The 19,906-nt window shown below is 42.9% G+C and overlaps 1 protein-coding gene across 19 annotated transcripts in view; it reads right to left on the bottom strand.

Moving 5' to 3' along the window:
• Positions 1 to 19,906, bottom strand: part of RFX2 (regulatory factor X2) — a 64,950-nt gene that overhangs the window by 13,337 nt on the left and 31,707 nt on the right. For 7 of the 19 annotated variants that reach the window (XM_068919888.1, XM_068919886.1, XM_068919887.1 and 4 more), the window contains exons 3-7: positions 16,984 to 17,073; positions 15,940 to 16,019; positions 13,754 to 14,018; positions 8,957 to 9,031; positions 1,731 to 1,912 (exon numbers count right to left, since the gene is read on the bottom strand). In XM_068919888.1, the coding sequence (XP_068775989.1) occupies positions 1,731 to 1,912; positions 8,957 to 9,031; positions 13,754 to 14,018; positions 15,940 to 16,019; positions 16,984 to 17,073 (692 nt within the window). Of the gene's footprint in view, positions 1 to 1,730; positions 1,913 to 8,956; positions 9,032 to 13,753; positions 14,019 to 15,939; positions 16,020 to 16,983; positions 17,074 to 18,640; positions 19,887 to 19,906 lie in introns of those variants that run through there. The other 12 variants (XM_068919895.1, XM_068919897.1, XM_068919896.1 and 9 more) reach the window with 4 other exon arrangements.

The raw sequence follows: 19,906 nt of genomic DNA, 5'->3' as shown, positions 1-19,906 counted from the left end.
GTAAACATCCAACGTTTATGTTACGGGAGATAGGTATATAAATATATTATTTCAGGAATATAATCCATATATTTATAAGTTTAAGCACTGAACATCAATTGCCTTATTTTTACAAAGAAAAGTAAATGCCGTTAGACATTTCACTACTTAAAGAACGACAACGGCATGTGACATTACCAAAAGCTGAACTAAATAAAATATTCTGCAATTTCCACTAAAGGATCTTTTATTCAATTTTTTCACTCTAGCTTCCAGCGAAAACAAATTCTGAAACACCAGAATGTTGCCATAGAGCAGAACTCCACTTTCGGACTATTTCTGTTGTCAAGTCCAGTGATCTTTGAAGTCACAAAACAGAAATTATAGGAGTCAACGGCAGCTGGTGGGACTTAACATTTTTCCTCCCTTAATAGGATTAAAGAACTTCTTTCCTCAGAAGAAATGATTTCAGAGCGCTTACACTTTAACCAGGCTACAGAAATCCAAACTCTCCCCTGCTCTCCCAGTGACTCTTACTTGCACATTCCAGCTGTGGAATGCTCCGGACACATCTGGTTTTGTTCTTGTCTAGAAGCCCAAATATCTAGCTTCAATTTTATTATAAATTGTTATATAATCAGAGCAATCCCCCTTTCCCTAGCGCATTATCTACTTTTTAAAATTAAAAGCTGGGATGAAATGCAAACTCGGCTGTACAGGCTGTGCATGTATTTTGGATTTTTCCTAGGATGACACAGATGAAATTATGTCACGTATCCGTTCTTGAGCTTCACTTTTCTTGCAACATATGGGCCTTTGAGGTTTTAAAAGAAACGTTCCCGTCATAGGATTCAGCTGGATGGTTTAGGAGTTTCTGAAATAAGTCGCCTCCTTGTGCACAGCTTGTCTGAATCGCAGATTTGGACACCGGTTCTGCTCTCGTTCATAACCGAATGACTTGACCAAACCCCAAGCGGGTAACCACTTAACTGCACCGAGTTTTCAGGCTCTGCAGCTGACAGTGGCAATCCTGACAATGTGCGACTTCATCTTTTTGAGATGATAAAAGAATGAGAAGCCCAGATAATAAAATATTCTTAGACTGCTTAACAAATGGGCTTAGATCACATTCGACTGTGTGACTGGACAAGGTATTGTCACCAGGGACCCAGAACGTGTCCGAAATCAACTTTCCTGTCAAACCTCTCGCACTGCTGATTCATGTTCAGAAAGGCGCTTTGCCTCATGACATGCTGAAATTACTTACGTGCCTTCGAATAGCAAGTTTTTTTCCCCCAAAGGATAATGCTTGGTTTGGCTGTTTCTGCAGATCTTAAAATAAAAACCTGAACATACTAAATTATGCTCGGTAGATTTTCAGCACCCATGAGAGAAGATACAAGAACATTTTCTTTTTTCTTTTTTTTTTAATATAGACCACGTGAGAACCGCGCAATAGTTTTCCTTCCCGCAAAGCATAAAGCCTTCTCGAGAACAAAGTGCAGCCCCTGAAATTAGTGCCTTGGTTTTAATAACCTCCTTTTACAGGAAGCTTCTCGGAAGCTTCACAAACGTCTCCAAAGCTGTACACCGCTTTCCAAGGCAGTCACCGAGCAGTGGGTAAAGGCAAGATGCGAAAATATAGCTGTCCCAGAGCAACGCTCCTTCCCTGCTCCTTCGGAGCCACGGGAAGGGAAAGGGAAATGAGACGCTTCTCCCATCACCTCTGTCTCAAGCTGTCTCATACAAACCTGGTTCCCAGGCGGCGAGTCCGCAGCCCCATGAACACCGAGCGGATCAGTTTTCCGAAGGAAGCAGCGTTCACTGGATCCAGTTTGTGCTCCTGGCAGTGCCGCAGGTAATGGTTATATAGAGAGCTCCTGGGAAGGCTAACGCCTTCCGCTGTCTCGTAGTTGTCCAACAACCATTGGAGCTTTATGCATGGAAAACATAAATGAATAAAATACATGTGAAAGTCTAAAGAGGGCTGGAGCGGGCAACATAAAACAGAGTCAACGCTTAAATGTCAGGAGAACCTATCTGACGTTAAGAGTTTTAGAGATGCTGGATGGTTAATTCAAATAAGCGATGTTTAGGCCAGTCGCGTTTTAAAAAGAAAAAATGACTCCCAGCCCAAAGCTAACAAAAAAAAAAAGTGCTGTTAGATTTGGCAACAGCATAAAGCAGGCTCTGCCTCCCATCTCACTGTCCATCCTGCACTCGGACAAAATTCCTGCAGAGCCAAAATAAAGCTGTTAGGACTCACGTTTTCCAAGAATAAAGATACTAAGATACCTTCAAGGACGAAAAAATATCAGGGGAACCAAAATGCACTGCTAAGTCTTTTTTAACTTTAAGATTGCCATGTTTGCAACTGTTCCCTGACCAAGAAAATTAATAGTTACCAAACCAACTTTAAAACTCTGAAGAGGTACCACGTATTTTTCGAAACTTATTGTCTGAACTTTACTTCTCCTGACATTTATGTTGATTAAAGTATGCAATTAGATATAAATTATTTATACCCAGCTAGTCTGAAAGGGCAGGTCAGGCATACAACTGCAGCCCAGGAATTAAAACGCAAAAAGACAAAAACCCGATGTCCTTAAATTGGCTAAGTGCCAATTTCAGTATCACAAAAATATGTATTCTATTAAGTGAATTCTTTGAAGGAATTAGATGTAGAGGGATTAAAAGCAATAGCTTTGCTAAGAGTCTTTTCGTTGTCATTAGGGACATTTGGGATTAGTGTTTTCACAACTTCCCTCTACATCCTGATGTCTATACGTGAGCACATAGGAGGCACAGTTACACCGAAGGTGGTTGCACTTGCATCACGTTCATGGCAAAACAGACTCATGTTGTGGATGCCAAAGTATTAGCCACATCATCTCCTTGCAGCAAACAATTCAAGCACATATTGTATCTAAGCACAAACTTAATCTTGAAATCAGTGGGGTTGAACCATGTACATGCATGTACAAGTTGGGTTATGCTTAAACCCTTCCCACCAATACTCCGACATCCAGCTCTTTTCACTTGGTGAAACTTTAGAGTCCCACCTCATCACTATATTATTTGAGTTTTGTATCGGTAACTGAAAATCCAACCTGAAATATTCAATGACAACTCGGACACGTCACTCAATTGAGTTATTTTCAGTTTACGTATTTCATATCCAATTTTGCTCTTGTACAAACGCTTTTCAGCCCAGAACAAGCTATCTGCACCTATGAACATATGCTTCGCGGTTATCACTCATGTGTCCAAATTTAAACTTTCGCTACACAAAAGGAGCTGAATCCAAAGCTGTACAGTTAAAGCTTGATTTCACTTCATTAGCTGGCTTTAATCTAAAGCAATCAAAAGTTCATATGACTGTTTCCATCCGTTCTGGTGGGCTTTGCAGCAGACCAGGGACTACCACGGCTGGAAGAACCACCACCACTTGGTCGTTTGCCTCTGTCCTGCTTTTCAAGGAGCTGCTTGTTACCTTCCCACCTTCTTCCAGTCACATACCATGTAGAATACAGCTTGGTCTGTGTTCTCAGATAAAGAACTTTTTTTAACTCCAAACCCTACAGTCTTCAAAGGCTATGGTTACTGATGATCTGTCGCCCTTCACACTTTTATCAGCAGGAGGAGACATCGCCGTGAATCCCCTGAAGGTCATTTTGCAGCCCTGAGGTTACCGCTCGACCTGTTGGTTAAGCTATCCCTAACAAGATTGCACCCCAGTGTTTTTGACACAACAGACCAGCCTGCATGCTGATCAGTTATTTCTGACCTTCTAAACCTGTTCTAATTCCAATCCTTAAAAACAAAGAAATAAACCAAGAAAAACGTCATACTACCAGTTCATGAAAAATTCAGATATAGGTAAAACCCTCTCATTTAAATTTCGTCCCGGACATTTTTAGTCTAATCCCAGATATTTCTAGAATATTTCCTTCATCTCCCAGTATTCCTTTTCTGCAAGTGTCTTTTTATACTCCTTCAAGCATTACAAGTGTTTCAGAATATGAACTCCCACTATTGAATTAGAATTTTATTACGGAACACACAAAAGGGCTTAAAAAAGAAATCTGCCAGAGTATAAATCATTTTCAAAAGCTGTGTTTTGCTCTTCCTGCATTAGTAATAACTCATTGGACACTTAAAATGAGAACATTAAGAGATTCCTTCTATTTATATTCTTTATTCTGTTTACTTTCCGATTTTAACTTGGTTGGAGCAATGAGAAGATATTCTACAGTTTCATTTCTGTTTATGTTATGATCAAGTCCCAGTAAAATCACTGTGCAGCTGTACATCGCTTGGTGTGTGTTATAAGCACTGCAGGGGAACATTTCCATTTCATTTTTACTTTAACCTAATTTCTATCGACTGTTTGTTGTGATTTAAAGATCTTCAACAAAAAACTAGATCGAGTTGGATTCAAGGATGGCTTTTTGAGGATGGAGAAAGTGATACACAGGGCTGTCTGGGAAAAGATAAAAACTTTTTTCCTGAGGGTCCAGGTTTGCAGAGGTTTTCTTTGGGTACTGAAACAGAGCCCATACAAATGCTTTCATGACAAATAAACTAAGAAGTACACTCATTTGTGGTGCATATTTCAGGTGTCTTGTCTGAGACTAAGAGGTGCAAATCTGTAAGTCCCTGCTTGGTCCAGTTGGGAGCTAGAACTGGAGCCAGGCTCATCTCCTTGCGTGCCGACTGCGGGCTTTCCAGCCACCGCGGCATAAACGTTTCCCTCTCACCAGGACTCCTCTACTCAGCCCCGCCAATATTTTCAGTTAAAGTTTCATCACAATCTACGAATTTTCACTAAAAATGTCAGTTTTGCCAAATGTCATTTCTGAAAAAAGTTCCCACCAGCTCTAGTAAGTAATTTATTATTTGTTTTTTAAAATGAAGTTACTCAGTATAACAGCCACTCTTAACTTTAAACCCTAAGCCATCCATCGTATGCAAGCGCAAGCTTCAGGCCTTGCCTGCCTCTCTCCACCAAGCAGGAGAGTCGTCCTTCACTAGGTCATTACATTCCTCTTCTGCCCAGGGACAGTTACTTCTTCTAATCGTTTTCCTACTCCTTTGTTCAGGCTCGTTTTAAGTGTTCCCAAGGTTTTGGGGCAAGATCTTGGCCCCATTAAAGGTAGTGGCAAAACTCCCTCTGTTCCCATTATTTCCCACGTAAGAGCCATTCACCAACAGGAAAAAAAGCCCTGTGATTTTTTTTTTTTTTTCAGATAGCAAGAAAAAAATTATTTCACCAACTCCTATGAATTCTGTGAATACCTAGGAGGTGCAGGGCCGCAGGCAGGCAGCTTAAGGCATCCAGCTACTTTTTAGGTGCCCAACCTTAGGCATTCACGTATGAAAATTGTAGCCTTCTTTCTCAAATTTCTTTGCATCATCTGCAAGCTCGTAATTGGCAAAGAACGATCCTCTGACCCAGCAATTCTGCAGTACGCTTGTGAGCGGAGCTTTTTCAGTAACATAAATAAATTGGCCTAATTTAATTAGAAACATCATGTGTCACTGGGGTTTTCATATTAGCCTTGGCTTCTATATTTGGTACTTCAAGTACACTCGAATAACTGCTCAGAGACTTTTTAAGGCTAAATTAAAAATTATCAAAGGTGGTTCCTTTTCACACGGATTTTGCATGAACAGCTTTAGTAAAAAATCCTCTCGCCATCCAGATACCTTCAGTTTTCTTTCTTTAAAAAATCTGACATGAAATAGTTGCGAATGACAACAAACAAAAGCTTATTCTGGGAATTTACACATTTCTGAAACACAGAGTTTGAAGCAAGGGACAGAACGCCTAGCAAAAGCTTCTGCAACCTTCTATGCTCTTAGTAATTTTTGCACATAGGACTAGAGGCAATTAAGTCACAATTAATAGTGTAATTATCACCCTAGCTTTTGTCAGCAGAGGGATGTACATCAAGTCAAGAGACTGTATTTTGTTACCACCTCTGCTTGCGATGCTAACAACACATGGAACTGTTAGCTCTGTTTTGAATTCTGTCACCTATGCCAAGCTCATGGCTTCCTTTGAGCCTTGACAAATCACTGTCACCTTCTGTTTCACTTTCTGCTTCTCATGTGCAAGCCTGACAATATTGTGTTTCACTCATGCAAGCATTTGAGATACATAATCATAAATAACCATATCTCTCGCTCTCCTTTTTTTTTTTTTTTGGTAATGTAAAGAGAGGGGAACTGAAGCATCCCAGATAACAAAAAACACGCATAGCATAGTACATGCCAGGGAACTAAACCACCCCCAGACCCAGAGCTGCCCATGGCAGCATGTTGGTTGTGCCCAGAGCCATGTCCTCAGCAGGGATGGCTGGGGAGCTGACGTGTACGCACACGCTCATGAAGTCATTTATTTGCTTTAGAGTTTGTAACAGAACTTAAGCCTGATGCCAAACTACAAACAGTGACCTGAGAAGAGAGACGTTATGTTCTTCACTTGCAAGACAAGGGTGGGGAAGATCTAATCACTGGCTCAGTCTGGCTCAAACTCCATCCTGGCATAGCATCCTGCGCAGCCTGTGGATGGATGAAATCCCTTTGCTGTCTTCTCTTTCTTTCCTCCGCCCTTTCCCTGCTTTTTTCAAACCTCCTTCAATACCATGCCACTACCCATTGCCATCCAGCTCCACTCAGTCCTTCTCTGCAGTCTCCTTTCTAGAGGGCATCGAGAAGAGTTGGAAGCAACCGATGAAGGGGCGGTTGCTTGGGTATGTTGAAAGACGGTTAAATAAAGGAGCTGTGGAGGAAGGACCCGGGATAAGGGTTACGGCATGATTCAAGCTCTTCCTTCTCAAGGACGCATCAGTATGTAGCCTGGAAACGTTGCAAAGTCCCATTCAGCCCCCATGCTGGAAGTGTTTCTCCCTACACTTGCTGCAAACCCCATTCCACTTCATGTAATAATCCCCTCCAGGGCAGTCAACTAAAGAAAGAAACTGTTAAATGAAAGTAAACAGAACCCAAGAGTTATCTGAGCTACTGACCATGTGCTTAGGACACAGTGATCTTGCAGAGAAGTAACTGAGGTTCGCTGGCGCTGGCTCAGATTTTTTTTTTTTTTTAATGTTTAAACCACAGATTTATTGTGATGAACTTGCAAACAGTCACCAGCCATAACAGGACTAAGGTGCTTTCTGCTTCACCAATTTCTGTTTGCCTAGATCACTCTGTGGAGTCTAACTATGATACTGCTGGACTTTGGAAAACTCCCAGAGTCCTAGGCAAGGCTCAGGGCTGACAGCTCTCCTTATTTGACTACATTTTTAATATCTTTAAGTCCCAGTTCCTGGGGTCACAGGATTAAAAGGAAATCTCATCTTTTTAAAATTGGAAATAAGTTTCAAATCTTCCAGTTTGCAGAGAAAAACTTGAAAATGCAGCCCCAAGCTCAGAAGATACCAAACCCTTCAAACAACCCCTACAAATTACTTATATCACTTCCAATTCCAGAGACATCAACTCATGACTTACAAACACTGGAAAAAGTAATATTGGATCTTTCTTATAAAACAATAAATTAGCAGCACAGTGATTCAAGTATACTTGAAAAAAATAGCAAGTTTTCTTACTGCCTGTGCCAAGTTCATTACAGTGCAAAAAAAGAAATGGGGCTGGTCCTAAGTCCTGCCCACAATGTGTTCCACTTGCAGAAAGTGTTAATGTAAAAACCTGCTTAAAACTGCAACCAGTGTGGACGCCACATATTCCATATCAACTACTTTCCATTTATAAGTGTCTTTTCTTACCATCAGTCCCAAAATCCAGCCTAGAATTTAGAAAATCCTGCTGGTTTATTTCTGGCTTATGCACTGTGATGAACAAGAAAAAAATCTACAGAGCAAGAATTGCAATTTGCCAAATGTGGGCTGTGTTCAGGGGCATGGCCCAGGTGCATGGGCACAGCTACAACCTGGGACATGAAGGCTGCGCACGGATGCTCAGAACGGGAGCTACAAGCCTGATTCTGCATTTTCTTGTTTTCCCAAAGAGAAAAAGGAACTTTCAACTCCTAGAAGATGAAATCGGAATCGAGCTCATGCAGGAACCCTGGGTTGCAGTTCAGGATCAGCTCAGGTTCAAAGTTCCTATCATTCTCCCAGGCCACTTCACCAGGGGTGAAAAGGGGTAAAAATACTTTTGCGGGACCTAAGAATGACAACAGATCTGCCCCCAAATACAAGCAAGAGGAAATCTAGTAGAATGAAGAAGTACCATTTGTGCACTGTGATTTATCAGAGCAGAACCATGCTTCAGCCTAATCCAAAAAGCAGTGAAGTCAATGCAGTTCTTCAACAGGACTTGAATTAGACCCTTCAGATCTCACACAAGCATGTGCTCACTGTTAAGCATTGCTGCATGGGAGCCAGAAACCGTGATGCAGAAGACCCTGAGTAAGCGCAGTAGAATAGTGGGAACTTCACACAAAGCAGGGAAACTGTTGGCGTAGTGAGAACAGAGAGGTCTAGCAAATGGATTTAGCACAGCATTGTAACAGTAATGGTCTTCCTGTGCCACAAAGAGGCAACAAAAGCATACACAGGAGTAGGCTTTTGGTACACAATATCTAGGGGATATCTGTCGTGATTCACTCCGAGCTATTGCGAGTTATTTTCCAGTCATCTTTCAGGTCCAGTGAAAGGAAAGAACTTCCTCAAATGTGTTTTTTTAATTGCCAGCAGTTTCCACTGCAAGGCAAGTGAAATACATACACGGTAGAGGCAGTTAACAGAATCCAGAACACCTCAAACAAACATTAGCGTCTCGGCAGTTTTTGCAAATTCTTGTTTCTTGGGACTGGACCATTTTGGGCAGCACAGCTGAATCTCAGGCTGCTCCGAGTGGCTCATGCTAGTGAGTATACCAAATGGCTACATATAATGCTCCTACCAAAGCAGGGAAGAGGTTGTAAAATCCGATTGCAACTTACATGGCTGTTGAGCAAACTGCTTTTGTGTGATGTAATCCCTTCATTTTTTTGTAGGTTTTCAATCGCCATTTCAAGCTAAAGAAAATGTGCACAGGAAAAAAAAAAGGAAAAAAGAAAGGAAATCAGATAGTTAGCAACAGCCAGGATTTTATCTTTATTATTTGAATGATTAATGCTTTATATCAACAGGCTTGTGAAAAAGAGGCAAGTAGATGAGGTGCAGTCCTTATGGGATGAAGCTGCAAAGACGTTATCGTACTGCATGCAAACTAACCACACAGCAAGAACCTCTGTTAAGGTGAAAGGGTGAGAGTAGGGGACTTTTGATCTTCCACTATGTGTTGTCCATTATTTAAAAAAAAAAAAAAAAAGAGTAGTTTTTCTTCTCTGTTCCCCCCACGCCCAGACCAAAACACTGCCATACAGGTACGCTATAGCAGGTTGAAGGACATTTGCCACAGAGGTACAATTTGACCCATCCCTTTCAAGGAAACCTGAAAGTAATTACTTCAGTTATTATTACTTCTTAAAATTTTGGCAAAAAACAACAGTAGCTAAATAACGTGGGGACTGCAAAAGGGCTGATGCACAGAATGTATAAGCTGGAAGGGACAACAGATCTTCATTGCTAAATGGAATTACAAGGGGACTCCCAAGGCAAAAACACGTTTCAGTTAAGTATCTTCTTCCCACTGAGACAGGCCAGCACATCTTGACGCTACTTGTGCCCATTTCCACTACCTCAGAGCTTCTGCAACCAGAGGCACAGTGAGGCATTTTGGCCCCGAAAAAGCCCCCATGCTTTGCTCTGCTTTCACCTAGCTTCTCTCCTACGCTCAGCCCAGCTATTGCTGCTGCCTCGTGCTCAGAAGACCCTTCTTGTCCTGTCCTTTCTGATGAAACTAACTTTTTGCTAGTGAGGAAGGACGAAAAGAAAAAACCCAACCCAAAAACCTAAAAATGCAGGCTGAGGGATTGGCGGGGGAGAACCTGCTGTTTCTCTCCAGTAGGTGTTCTCAAAACCCTGATATCTGTGACCCGTTAGTGCAGGCAGGATGAGAAGGCTCAAATCAGCCTGTGGAACGTGCAATCAGCAACTCTCCTTGCAAAGTTATGATCTGCCATCGTTTAACATGCAGGGTCGTGTAGTTATCTGTAGGCACATGCACAAAGCATCACATCTGCACAGACGTCTAGCTGCTTATGGCCTCCTTTACCTACTAGCTAGCTAGTTTGCAGCCTGACTCATAGCATGGCAAAGATTAAAGGAGAAATAAAAACTGCCTTTTACAAAAGCAAGCTGTACCAGAAAGGTGAGAGAACAGAACAAATCAGATCTAGCTTCTGAAGTAACCCTCAACAACCAAAGACACAGCTTGCACCACATCAGTGTCTGAATGTGATACTCCATCCAAGCACCTCCAAAATAAATCCCTTCGTTTCTATCCAAAAGTGACATCACTGTGTTACTACTTAGCTTAATAAGTTGCCACTGAATTCAAAAAAGGCTCAGTCTAAGATCACGTTTCAGTAGTTTTCAAGAAAATTGTCTAGCACACCATGATGCAAACATGAGGAACCAAAACTCATCAGCCCAGCTTGATTGCTGATGCAGCCTTGAGGAAATGAGTCAAAGCATTAGAGGGAGACACCATTTCCTTCCTCTATTCAGGAGGGAGAGATAGCTAAGCAGGGCAGGGCAACGCCTCTTGCACAAGCGCAAAAACACTACTTGTCCTTTTGGTATTTTGGTAAGAGTCCAACAAAAATGGACCCCTTACATCTGGAGGAAAAAAAGATTACGGGAGAAAGACTGAAAAAACATTACGACAGCTCTTAAACTGTCTCGCATGAAGGTATTTTGATAAAAGAACAAAAGAATATTTCAATAGTTAACTTTACTGGAAGAGATGCTAAGTTTCTTGACTGAGATTACTGAATCTTACATCAGTCAAAAGCACCATGTGGCCTGATGAAATACTGTCCAGCAAAGCTCACTAAAGGAGAGCTGCTCAAAGTTTTCTCTCTCCTTATCCTAGGACACAGGAAAAGAACCTGAAGTTGTGTTTGCCTAGAGTGATTCAGAAGGTGCAGGACAAGTCGATTTAAAGCTCGTTCATTCGTTTCCCAACCACAGCTGGACATGTCCAGCAGTTAGTGAGCAGTAGCTGAGAGCTGTTGCAAACAAGCAAAAAAACCTGCCTGAGAATGGGACTCGAGTGCACTGCACTAAAAAACAAGTTACCAAGACTCAAAAGGACCAAAAGGAAGACAGTTGTGAGGACCTACTCAGAGGAAGCCTCAAGGACTTCCTCACTTAGCATCACTTGGTTTAAATGGAGATTAGTGGCGCTTGACTAGCGCCAGCACTGAACAGGACTGCTTCAGGTTCTGCTTCAGCCCATTTGATGGAGCAGAACGTGGTTGTTCCGGCAGAGATGAAGGAAGGGTTTACAGACACTTGAAGACTTTATTTTGGTTTACAAATAACTTTTACCAAACATCCCTCACTCTCCTGAGGCAGCTCTGATACCACTGCTAACTCTGCAGTGCTGCCTTGCACCCAGCCTCTCTTCTGAAGATGCTCTCCTTGTTCTCCCCTTCGAGGGCTTGGTGTCAGCTCCATCTCAAGTATTTACCACCCTCCTGAGCCCTTTCACTTCCCCATTCCTCGCAGCTGCCTCTCCGTTGTTAGGCCCTCGGGTTGCTGGTCACTTTGACATCCCATCCCCTTGCACTATGCACCCAAGGCCCCATGCAAACACTACAGCTTCCTCATCTACATCTGCATGAGCTGTACTTTTCTTTCCCTCTGCAGCCAAATCTCTTAATCCTGCCCCTAAATACGTTTAACCAGGACTAAAGCCTTTCTGGCCTCTAACACCAGCCACGCCTCTGCATCTGTTTAAGCAAGACACTGCAACTGAAAATTATGTTCCTACTCATTGATTTGATCTAGTCATTGCTTTCCTTAAGCCTTCTACTATCTTCCTATCCTTTATTATGTGAAATTCAAAGTAGTTACCGCGGCTCTGAAAGTTCTTGGGGGCTCTGCTCTATCTCCCCTATGTCGGAAGAACTGAAACCACACATACACATCCCTATACCGTCTTCTAGACAAGCCTCTATGCACTGCTCAACCCTCCTGAGCCCTTCCACAAGAACCACTGCCATTTCTTGTTAAAAACTTCCTGAAAGCTCATTCCTCTGTGCAAGAGAGTGAATCTATTTCAGATGCACTTTAGTAAAGGTCACTTCTTTTTTCCTAAACAGCTCGTCCCATGTGAAAGCTAGCTATAAAATAGATCTGTTCGCGGGACATTTCTATTGACACATATTCTGCTCAGACTTTTGACATCAGGCCCGTCACCATGAAAATAATAATGATAAAAAAAAAGTAATGTTGTGTAGCGTTGCAAGATGCAGTCCCACGCAGGTGACAAGATCAGCAGCTACTTCCTTCAAAATAACAAGCTTGAGCAAAGTAAGAGGAAGGTCCAATGCTAGTTTTTAATTATGACTAATTAAACTACACACACACAATTCTCACGCAAGAAATGAATCTCAGCTAATGCAGATGCTTCGGCCTTTTATTCCCGCAGTTCCCACCACCTGTTTTCTTTTCCACCTAGAGCTACGGGCTTCTCCCCACAGACAGCTACTTCTGCCTAAGACGGACCAGATTCACTCCAGGATCAAAGGCAACCTTTCGAGGCATGAACATTCAAAAACTTTAAAGTCTGTATTTTAAAACTCTGCGAGACAAGAAAGTGGAGCCTAACTGGCCAGGTTTTCAAGAGTGCTCAGTGGCAAACAGCTCCTATTTTTCTCACTGGGCGGTGCTGTTCACATTTTAAAATCTGGCCACACACATTCAATTACATCTACATTTCTAATTACATCTATATACAAATGTATAAATGCACACATATAAATCATGCTGGCAAGGAGGGTAACCACTGTCCCAGAAGTATACTAGCTCCAACCCTTTTGTGGTGGCAGTTGCTACTAAGACTTGGTAGATTCTGACATAAAAGCCCTGGTAGCTTCTAGCTGCAGAAAGGCTATTTTAGGTTAATAGTTTTATCCCTCCAAGTATCACATAGCTTCACAACCGAGCTTCTAAGAACCTGGCACCTCAGCTGATAGTTGGAGGAACTTGATTAAAAAAATGAGAATTTTAAAGTTATTGGATCAGCGTTATGCCTAAAATATGTTTTCTGTAACATATGGCACGGACAGAATACACAGTGGTGTAGTAGATACATAAAGGCTTTTTATCAGTGTGCATTTGGGACGATCAGCATGACACACTATGTGCTAATTATCTACTGTGTTAATAACAGACTTTTCAGGTCTCTTCATAATCAAAAATATTTTTAGATATTCCTTCAGTTTGGGCAAGCCAAGCCTTGCGTTCACATGGTGCACTCATTAGAAAACATAAATATAGACAATTCCTTTGAGTTGAAAAGTTAAATATTTTGTTTTGGAAAAAAAGAAAAACTCCCAAGAGTTTGTCTTATCTCCAAACTGCATAATTTCAGCGAGTGAAAAAACTACTCAAAAAGTTTGAGAAGCTGCTGCCCACCAGAGACATCCCAAATTCCTGCTGGAAAAAAGAAAAAAAAATATATATCTATAGTACACCAGTGTCTATTCTCTCGCTTCCATTTGCATGACACGTTATACAGACATATACACAGAGATAATAGGAAGTTTTATTTTCTGAAGGCTTTTCAGTTCCCTGGGAATAATTCCGGGCCCCGGAGCTGCAACATCTGCAGAGCTACATACCGTTGCTGGAGAGGAGCGTGAAGTATGTGACAGAGAATGTCTAGTGTTTTCCATCCCCCCATGAATGAGATAGGCTCCCGAGCCGGAGAGGATCGGACTTCCCCCAATGTCCATGGTGATGCCCACCATGTTGTGAGAGGGAATGGCCGTAGGAGAGGATGCCGCTGTAGTCACCTGAGCTCCACCTCCCTGCGGTTCGAAATAGGAAGCTGCGCTGCTGGGGGCGTAAATCTGAGCTTCGGTGTTGTAGGAGTAGGCGGCTCGTCTGTCAAAGGAACGACACGGTTAGGACGGAGAGCAGGCGCCGGCGGAGAGGCGCGCGCCGATCCCATCGCACGCCCAGCAGCTCCCGCGAGCTCCGCCAAGTTTTTTAAAAAAAAAAAAAAAAAAAAAAGGCCTCGCCTCCATTGTCGACGGGATTTGCTCTATTGAAATTGGACTTGGCTATAAAAGTCAATTCTGATAGCATTAATCTGTCCTGTGACAGTCCCGAAGCACAGGTCCGCAGCCACGGCTGGTCCGAGCGGTGGAACGCACCGTGTGAGAGCACGCAGAGCCCAGGAAGGTTTATTTGCAGGAGCCTAATCTGTAAACGAAGCCTGCAAAACGTGTCTACTTCTCATTCACTTTAAAAGTCCTGAAGTCTAGCCTTTAGCAGTAAGTACTTGCGAGTTCAGCCCTACCAACAGCTTGCCTTGCGCAGTTAATACTGGATAAAATAAACTATTCCCTTAAAAGCACAATTTTGCTAGTGCAGCAGTGGCTATGCAAGAGCCTTTGTTCATAAACAGTATCATAAAAAAAGCCACACCTGAAAGTCTAAAGCTTTTTACGCAACTGTTGAAAATGCAGCTTAGGCACCTAGGTAAACTTTTCCAAGTGTTAAGATGTGTTAAGTGCTCTAGAACTAATATGGAGAGCTAATTGACATCAATAGTTTTCCCCTTAAAAGAGAGGAGGGGAAAAAAAAAAAAAAAAGACAAGCTCGAAGGTCACTCTACACATTCAGGGACTAGAAACCAAACATTTCCTAGGAAAACTGAAGTTTTCTGATTCTGTCTCGTTTTTGCTACGGAACAGGAAATTGGCCTTATCTGGCATTTTCACCTATGGCATTTTCAATTTTCAGTATAGGAGATGATGACCCTCATTGCAAACCCCTGTGAAAAAGCTGGTGGGTGGGCAGTATTTTGCTGTGACATTGCCACAGGATCTATACAATGCTACAGTTCAGGAGCTGCCGAAGCAGTGCAGCGGCAGCACTGGGAAGCCCACCTGAAGCTTTTCCTCGCTTCAGGACAACCAGTGAAAGGATGATGTTCTTCTCTTTAGCCCTTTGATCCCCTCCTGTCCTGGAGGAGGGTTTTTCCCTGACTAGAACTAAATACCCTGGAAACTGGAGTCCTTCGGCAGTCAGCATCCAAACCGCAGACCAGAAAAAAAAAAGTCATGTCACGCTCTGAAAAACCCGGACGTAAGCGTTGTCAGAGCCTCTACAAAACAAGCGAGCTGCAATGAAGCAGCACACTGTTTAAAATAATCTCACCAACTCTACAAAGGAACCATGCCATTCTGAGTAGAGGCAAGATGGGAAGAAAATCCACACCTCACTGCAGAGCTGCACTCACTCAGTGTCACCTACACGCTGGTTGGAGCAGCACCCTAACGTGGCACCACGAAGGCATAGCGGGGAACATGCCTAAGAAAACACAAAGCAATTGAGCACAACGATATGAGAAGAGGGTCTCTTGAGAAGAGAAGGTCATTTTGCTATCACCATACTGGAACAAAGCTGAGAGCATCTCAGAAGGCAGCAGAGGCAACAGAAAATTTGCTAAACTCCTTGCTTCTGAAAAGAGTTATGCTTTGGTTCCTAAAGTCACACCTCCTTTCTGCACACAAAGGGCTAGGGAAAAGAAAACACTGGACCCTGTTACATAAAAGAGCAGGATTCCCCAGAGAACTGCCTCTTCCATGAAGTACAATGCCTCCTCCAAGGCTGGAGTCTGGCTGAAGCTACACCCACGCATACAATGAAGCCTGTAAAAGAGTTCCTCCTCTTCCTCCTTTTAATGGTGGGCAGTGCCAGTAGCAACACTGGCATGGAAGGAGCCTGGAAGGACCAAACGGCTCAGACCCAGCTGGGTGAAATGGAGGATGTGCTACTAGGAATGAGAGAGTCTTACATGGTTCCATTGGTATAAACAGCTTCTCCTCCTTCCACATACTGGACCTGGGATGGATATACGTGCTGCACAGATTGCACCTGAAACAAACAGCATAAATGCGAGTTATAGATATATTATTGCCTAGCAACAGTGGGAGAAATTACATATTTCATCCTTAAACCGCTTTCAACCTTACCTTGACTTTTTTTTTTTAAAATGAGCTTAGGAATCCCAGAGGATGCATTTATTTTAAAAGGTCAAATTAAAATAAATAAATAAATAAGTAGTTGCTCCATGAGCAGTGGAAACAATGGAGCTGGATTTCCTCTGCACGCCGTCCCAGGGCTGGTTCTCTGCTGACTAATAAGGGTGAGATCACGCTGCAGCCTTTCCCTCAGAGAAGAGGTTGGCAGTGTCCGTCTGCACCCCAGCCCCCTTTTTCATTAGTCTGGGAGGTACGTGGTTACCCTCTGTCAAAGCTTGTCTGAAACTGAGCAACCAAATAAAAAATTGCTGGGAGAGAAAGTCAAGAAAGTCGGACTCACTGTCCACATGAAGCAGCACCATATATGCTTGGTTTCTTAGGAAACAAGGACTGAAAAGGCAGAGTTCAGATAAATAAAAACACTTGCACAACTCTCAGTCATCCAACCTTTCTATGAAGCTACAATGTGGTCAGTACACTGACTGGTGTAATTAAAAAAAATCCCAAACAGTTTGACTCTAAAAAATATAAAATCTTTACAGAAGAGGACTGCTTTTTAAATGGCAGTTAGAAACAACCATCAAATCTTTAAACGTATGCAAGACAGCTGATAAAGAGAAGGTTCTTTCTAAACTTTAAACACCTCGAGAGTTATTGGTCTAAGAAAGAGAGATGGCGAAAGCTGCTCTCCCACTAATCGCCGATTCTGACTGCACTCAACTCTAATTAATGGCACAGATTTTTCTAAATAGGTGTCTGACCCAGTTTGAAATATCGCGTGGGACAGGAGAGACAGAGAGAGCCTGCAAGTCCTCTTTACGCTAGGTCACGGCAGTGTCTCACCCCGCTGACATTACCTGTTGTGGAACCTGCTGAACTCTGGGAACAGAGAGCTGCTGCATCTGCGCTCCTTTGGGAGCGGAGCCTGCTGCTTGGACCAAAACCCTCTGAAAGAAGAAGACACAATAGCATACGCTTACATTCAGTTTGCTGTTAGTCTATAACGGAGATAAGTTAGGTATTTGCTTTCATGGAAAGCTTGCCTCCAAATGCAGAGGCAGCAGTACCCCTTATCACTGCCTCATTCTACCCTGTGAGTCCCCTATCCTCCTTCCAAGGGGACACCGGGCATTAGTCTGAAATCACTACTTTCAACATGGGAAAAGCAAAGAGCTGAATCCATATTTTCAGATATGGCCCATCTTTCAATCAACACTCAAGGGAATAATAGCAAATGCTCGATTAATAAAAGCAGTTCAATGAAAGGTTCGGTCACAACTAACTGAAGAGGAATCACTCCTCACACATTCACATTTTTACACTGTGGCTGCAAAGTTTCTTCTTTTATGGCTGCTACACCAAATCACACTCTGCCTCCTGCTATAGATCTATTAAAAAAAAAAAAAATCCCACACTGCAAAGTGCCACAGCCCTCATGGTTTCCACCAGCAACAAAATTAAGTTGGTTCTGCATCTCCCCCCAAATGCCAGGAGGGAGATGCAGAACCAACCAAGGGCGAGCACAACCACCCTTGCACAACCTCCACAAGAGAGAGCACAGGAATGCCTTGAGTAGTGCTGCAGTGGTTACCCCGAAACACTGTCCTCCAACCCTCCTCATCATTCCCATTTCCTCCCTGCTCTTTGCGTTATGCTCAACATTCAGTCTGAGGCTGCAGCATCTCGTAGAGCACTAAACACCTTGCAGTAAAACAAATGTGGGGATGTGATGGATGGAAAGAAATGATTCAGCGAGGCCTGTGGGAACAGAGCCTAGCATACTGGCATGCAAGTAAGAAAGGAAACATTTAAGCCAAATACCAGTATGGCATTTTAAGCTGATGAGGACCTTCTCCAAGGAGACAGTCATCCTCAGTGGCTTGAGGCTTTAAAAATACCCAGCAAACTGGGCCAACAGAACAACAGCTGTCCCACGCAAAACGGTCCTGCACAGATCCTAGAAGAGACCTTGACAATTGCTGGCTACTTTACACACATACATATTTTTGGATTTTCCTCTCTGACACCCTTCCAGCATGCCCTCTGTTACCAGCCAGAAATTCTATTCTGGCAGAATTACAGGAGTCTGAGAACTGCCTAGATTTTTAGGCAGTCTCAACATCACCAGTCCCCAGGTTGACCTTCAGTGGTTGAGTCTGGATACATTTGAGATCCTGCAGTTGAATTAGCGATAAGGACAACCCTGGTGTACACTCATGCCAGCCATTCCTTTGCCCGTTTTCTTTCCAAAAGAGGCTATAACCAGGGCATGACTGGAATGTTAAAAGCCCTTTTTCAAGCCAGGCCTTGGTAATGCCAACTGCATCAAAGCCTCAACGAGGACGGCTTCTTTCTCCTACTTTTTAACCTATTCTCTGCCATAGCTTTTTACCAAATGACACATCTCTCCTCCTCCTTTGGCAGAGCAACCCAGCTCAGCTGCTTTTGTAATTTATCACCACCTGCCTGGTTGCTCCTACTAGTTTCTGACCAAGAAAATTAATCGTCCCCAACCTGTAAGATGAGGCCATCCTGTTCACACAGCCTTCTCTCACACTGAAAGGTGGACCAGCAATCAGCAAAACCAAAGGCTTCAGCCTCACACCAGTCATGCTGCCGGTAGTTCATTGCTAGTATTTTCTTTTGCTGATAGTGAGAAGGGAAGGCTCTCTAGACGTTCCTCCTCTTCAACTCTCGTCCAAGATCGCCAAGGTCTCCCGCAATCCGTGCAGTTCCGCTCGATACGCCGCGTCATTAACACCAGCACCGGGAATAGCTGGCCAGATAATTTCATAATCCAAAGCCGACGGATTTTCTAAACTTCTTTAATGTGCTGCCACAGTCAAATTCAAACTAATGAATGCTGATTCCTAAGATACTTTATGCCATTAATCAGCAGTTTTCACATTATTACAGGGCGAGCGAGAAACGTTACCCAGAGAAGCCCCCACTGTGAGGGCTGAAAGATGACAGTGAGCTGGCCAAACATACACTACTGAATCACCCAATGCCAGTGTCCTGTTCCTATCAATTCACAACTTTTAATTGTTCCTTTTCATCAACATCCAATGGCAGCTACTTCTGCTCAGCTGGGAGTCAGAAAGAAGGGTGTAGCTGTTTACACACCCATCCTCTTATCCCTCCAGCTTCCTTAAGGGCGGACAGAAAGCTCTTCTGATAGTTCCCTAAATGGCATAAAAAGGAACCAATCTTATTTAACGCTTCCCTTTTTGCATTACGTAGTTTTCATTCATGAGCTGAAGCTATCGTTTTTTCTCATACCAGAAGACCTTCCAAGTGCATTGTATTCACGCAAATGACCCCCCGCCCCGATTTAATTTAAAATATCAAGATGCACCTACCAAAGGGAAGGAAGAAACTAGTGTGTGGGTCCTCCACCCACACCTGCACTAACATTCCCACCCTCTCTTCTCTGGTGAGCTTGAGAACTTCAGTTGCTAGAGATGCCTTCAAGGACAGTTTAATTCTCTGCTGCCTTTATTGACACATCAAATAATGACAACAGGATATTACAGCGAAGCAAACATCAAACTAGCATGAAGTGATTTCCTTAGGTAGCTAAGTTAAAATCTAAATTCCACATTTTGAAGTTTGCACATTTGAAGGGCTAATATATGTAAATGTTCGCAGCCTTTATCAGTGCAATCTCCATGAACAGTCTCCCACCACTGTCTCAACATAAACTGCTCAACAATCCCCTCCCCCAGATAAAAGCCCTGAATTAAAACCCATCTACCAGTAAAACAGGTCTCTTCTCCA

The sequence above is a fragment of the Struthio camelus genome, chromosome 26 (genome assembly GCF_040807025.1).
Source record: "Struthio camelus isolate bStrCam1 chromosome 26, bStrCam1.hap1, whole genome shotgun sequence".
Classification (NCBI taxonomy): Eukaryota; Metazoa; Chordata; class Aves; order Struthioniformes; family Struthionidae; genus Struthio; species Struthio camelus.
This window is presented reverse-complemented; position numbering and strand designations above follow the sequence as displayed.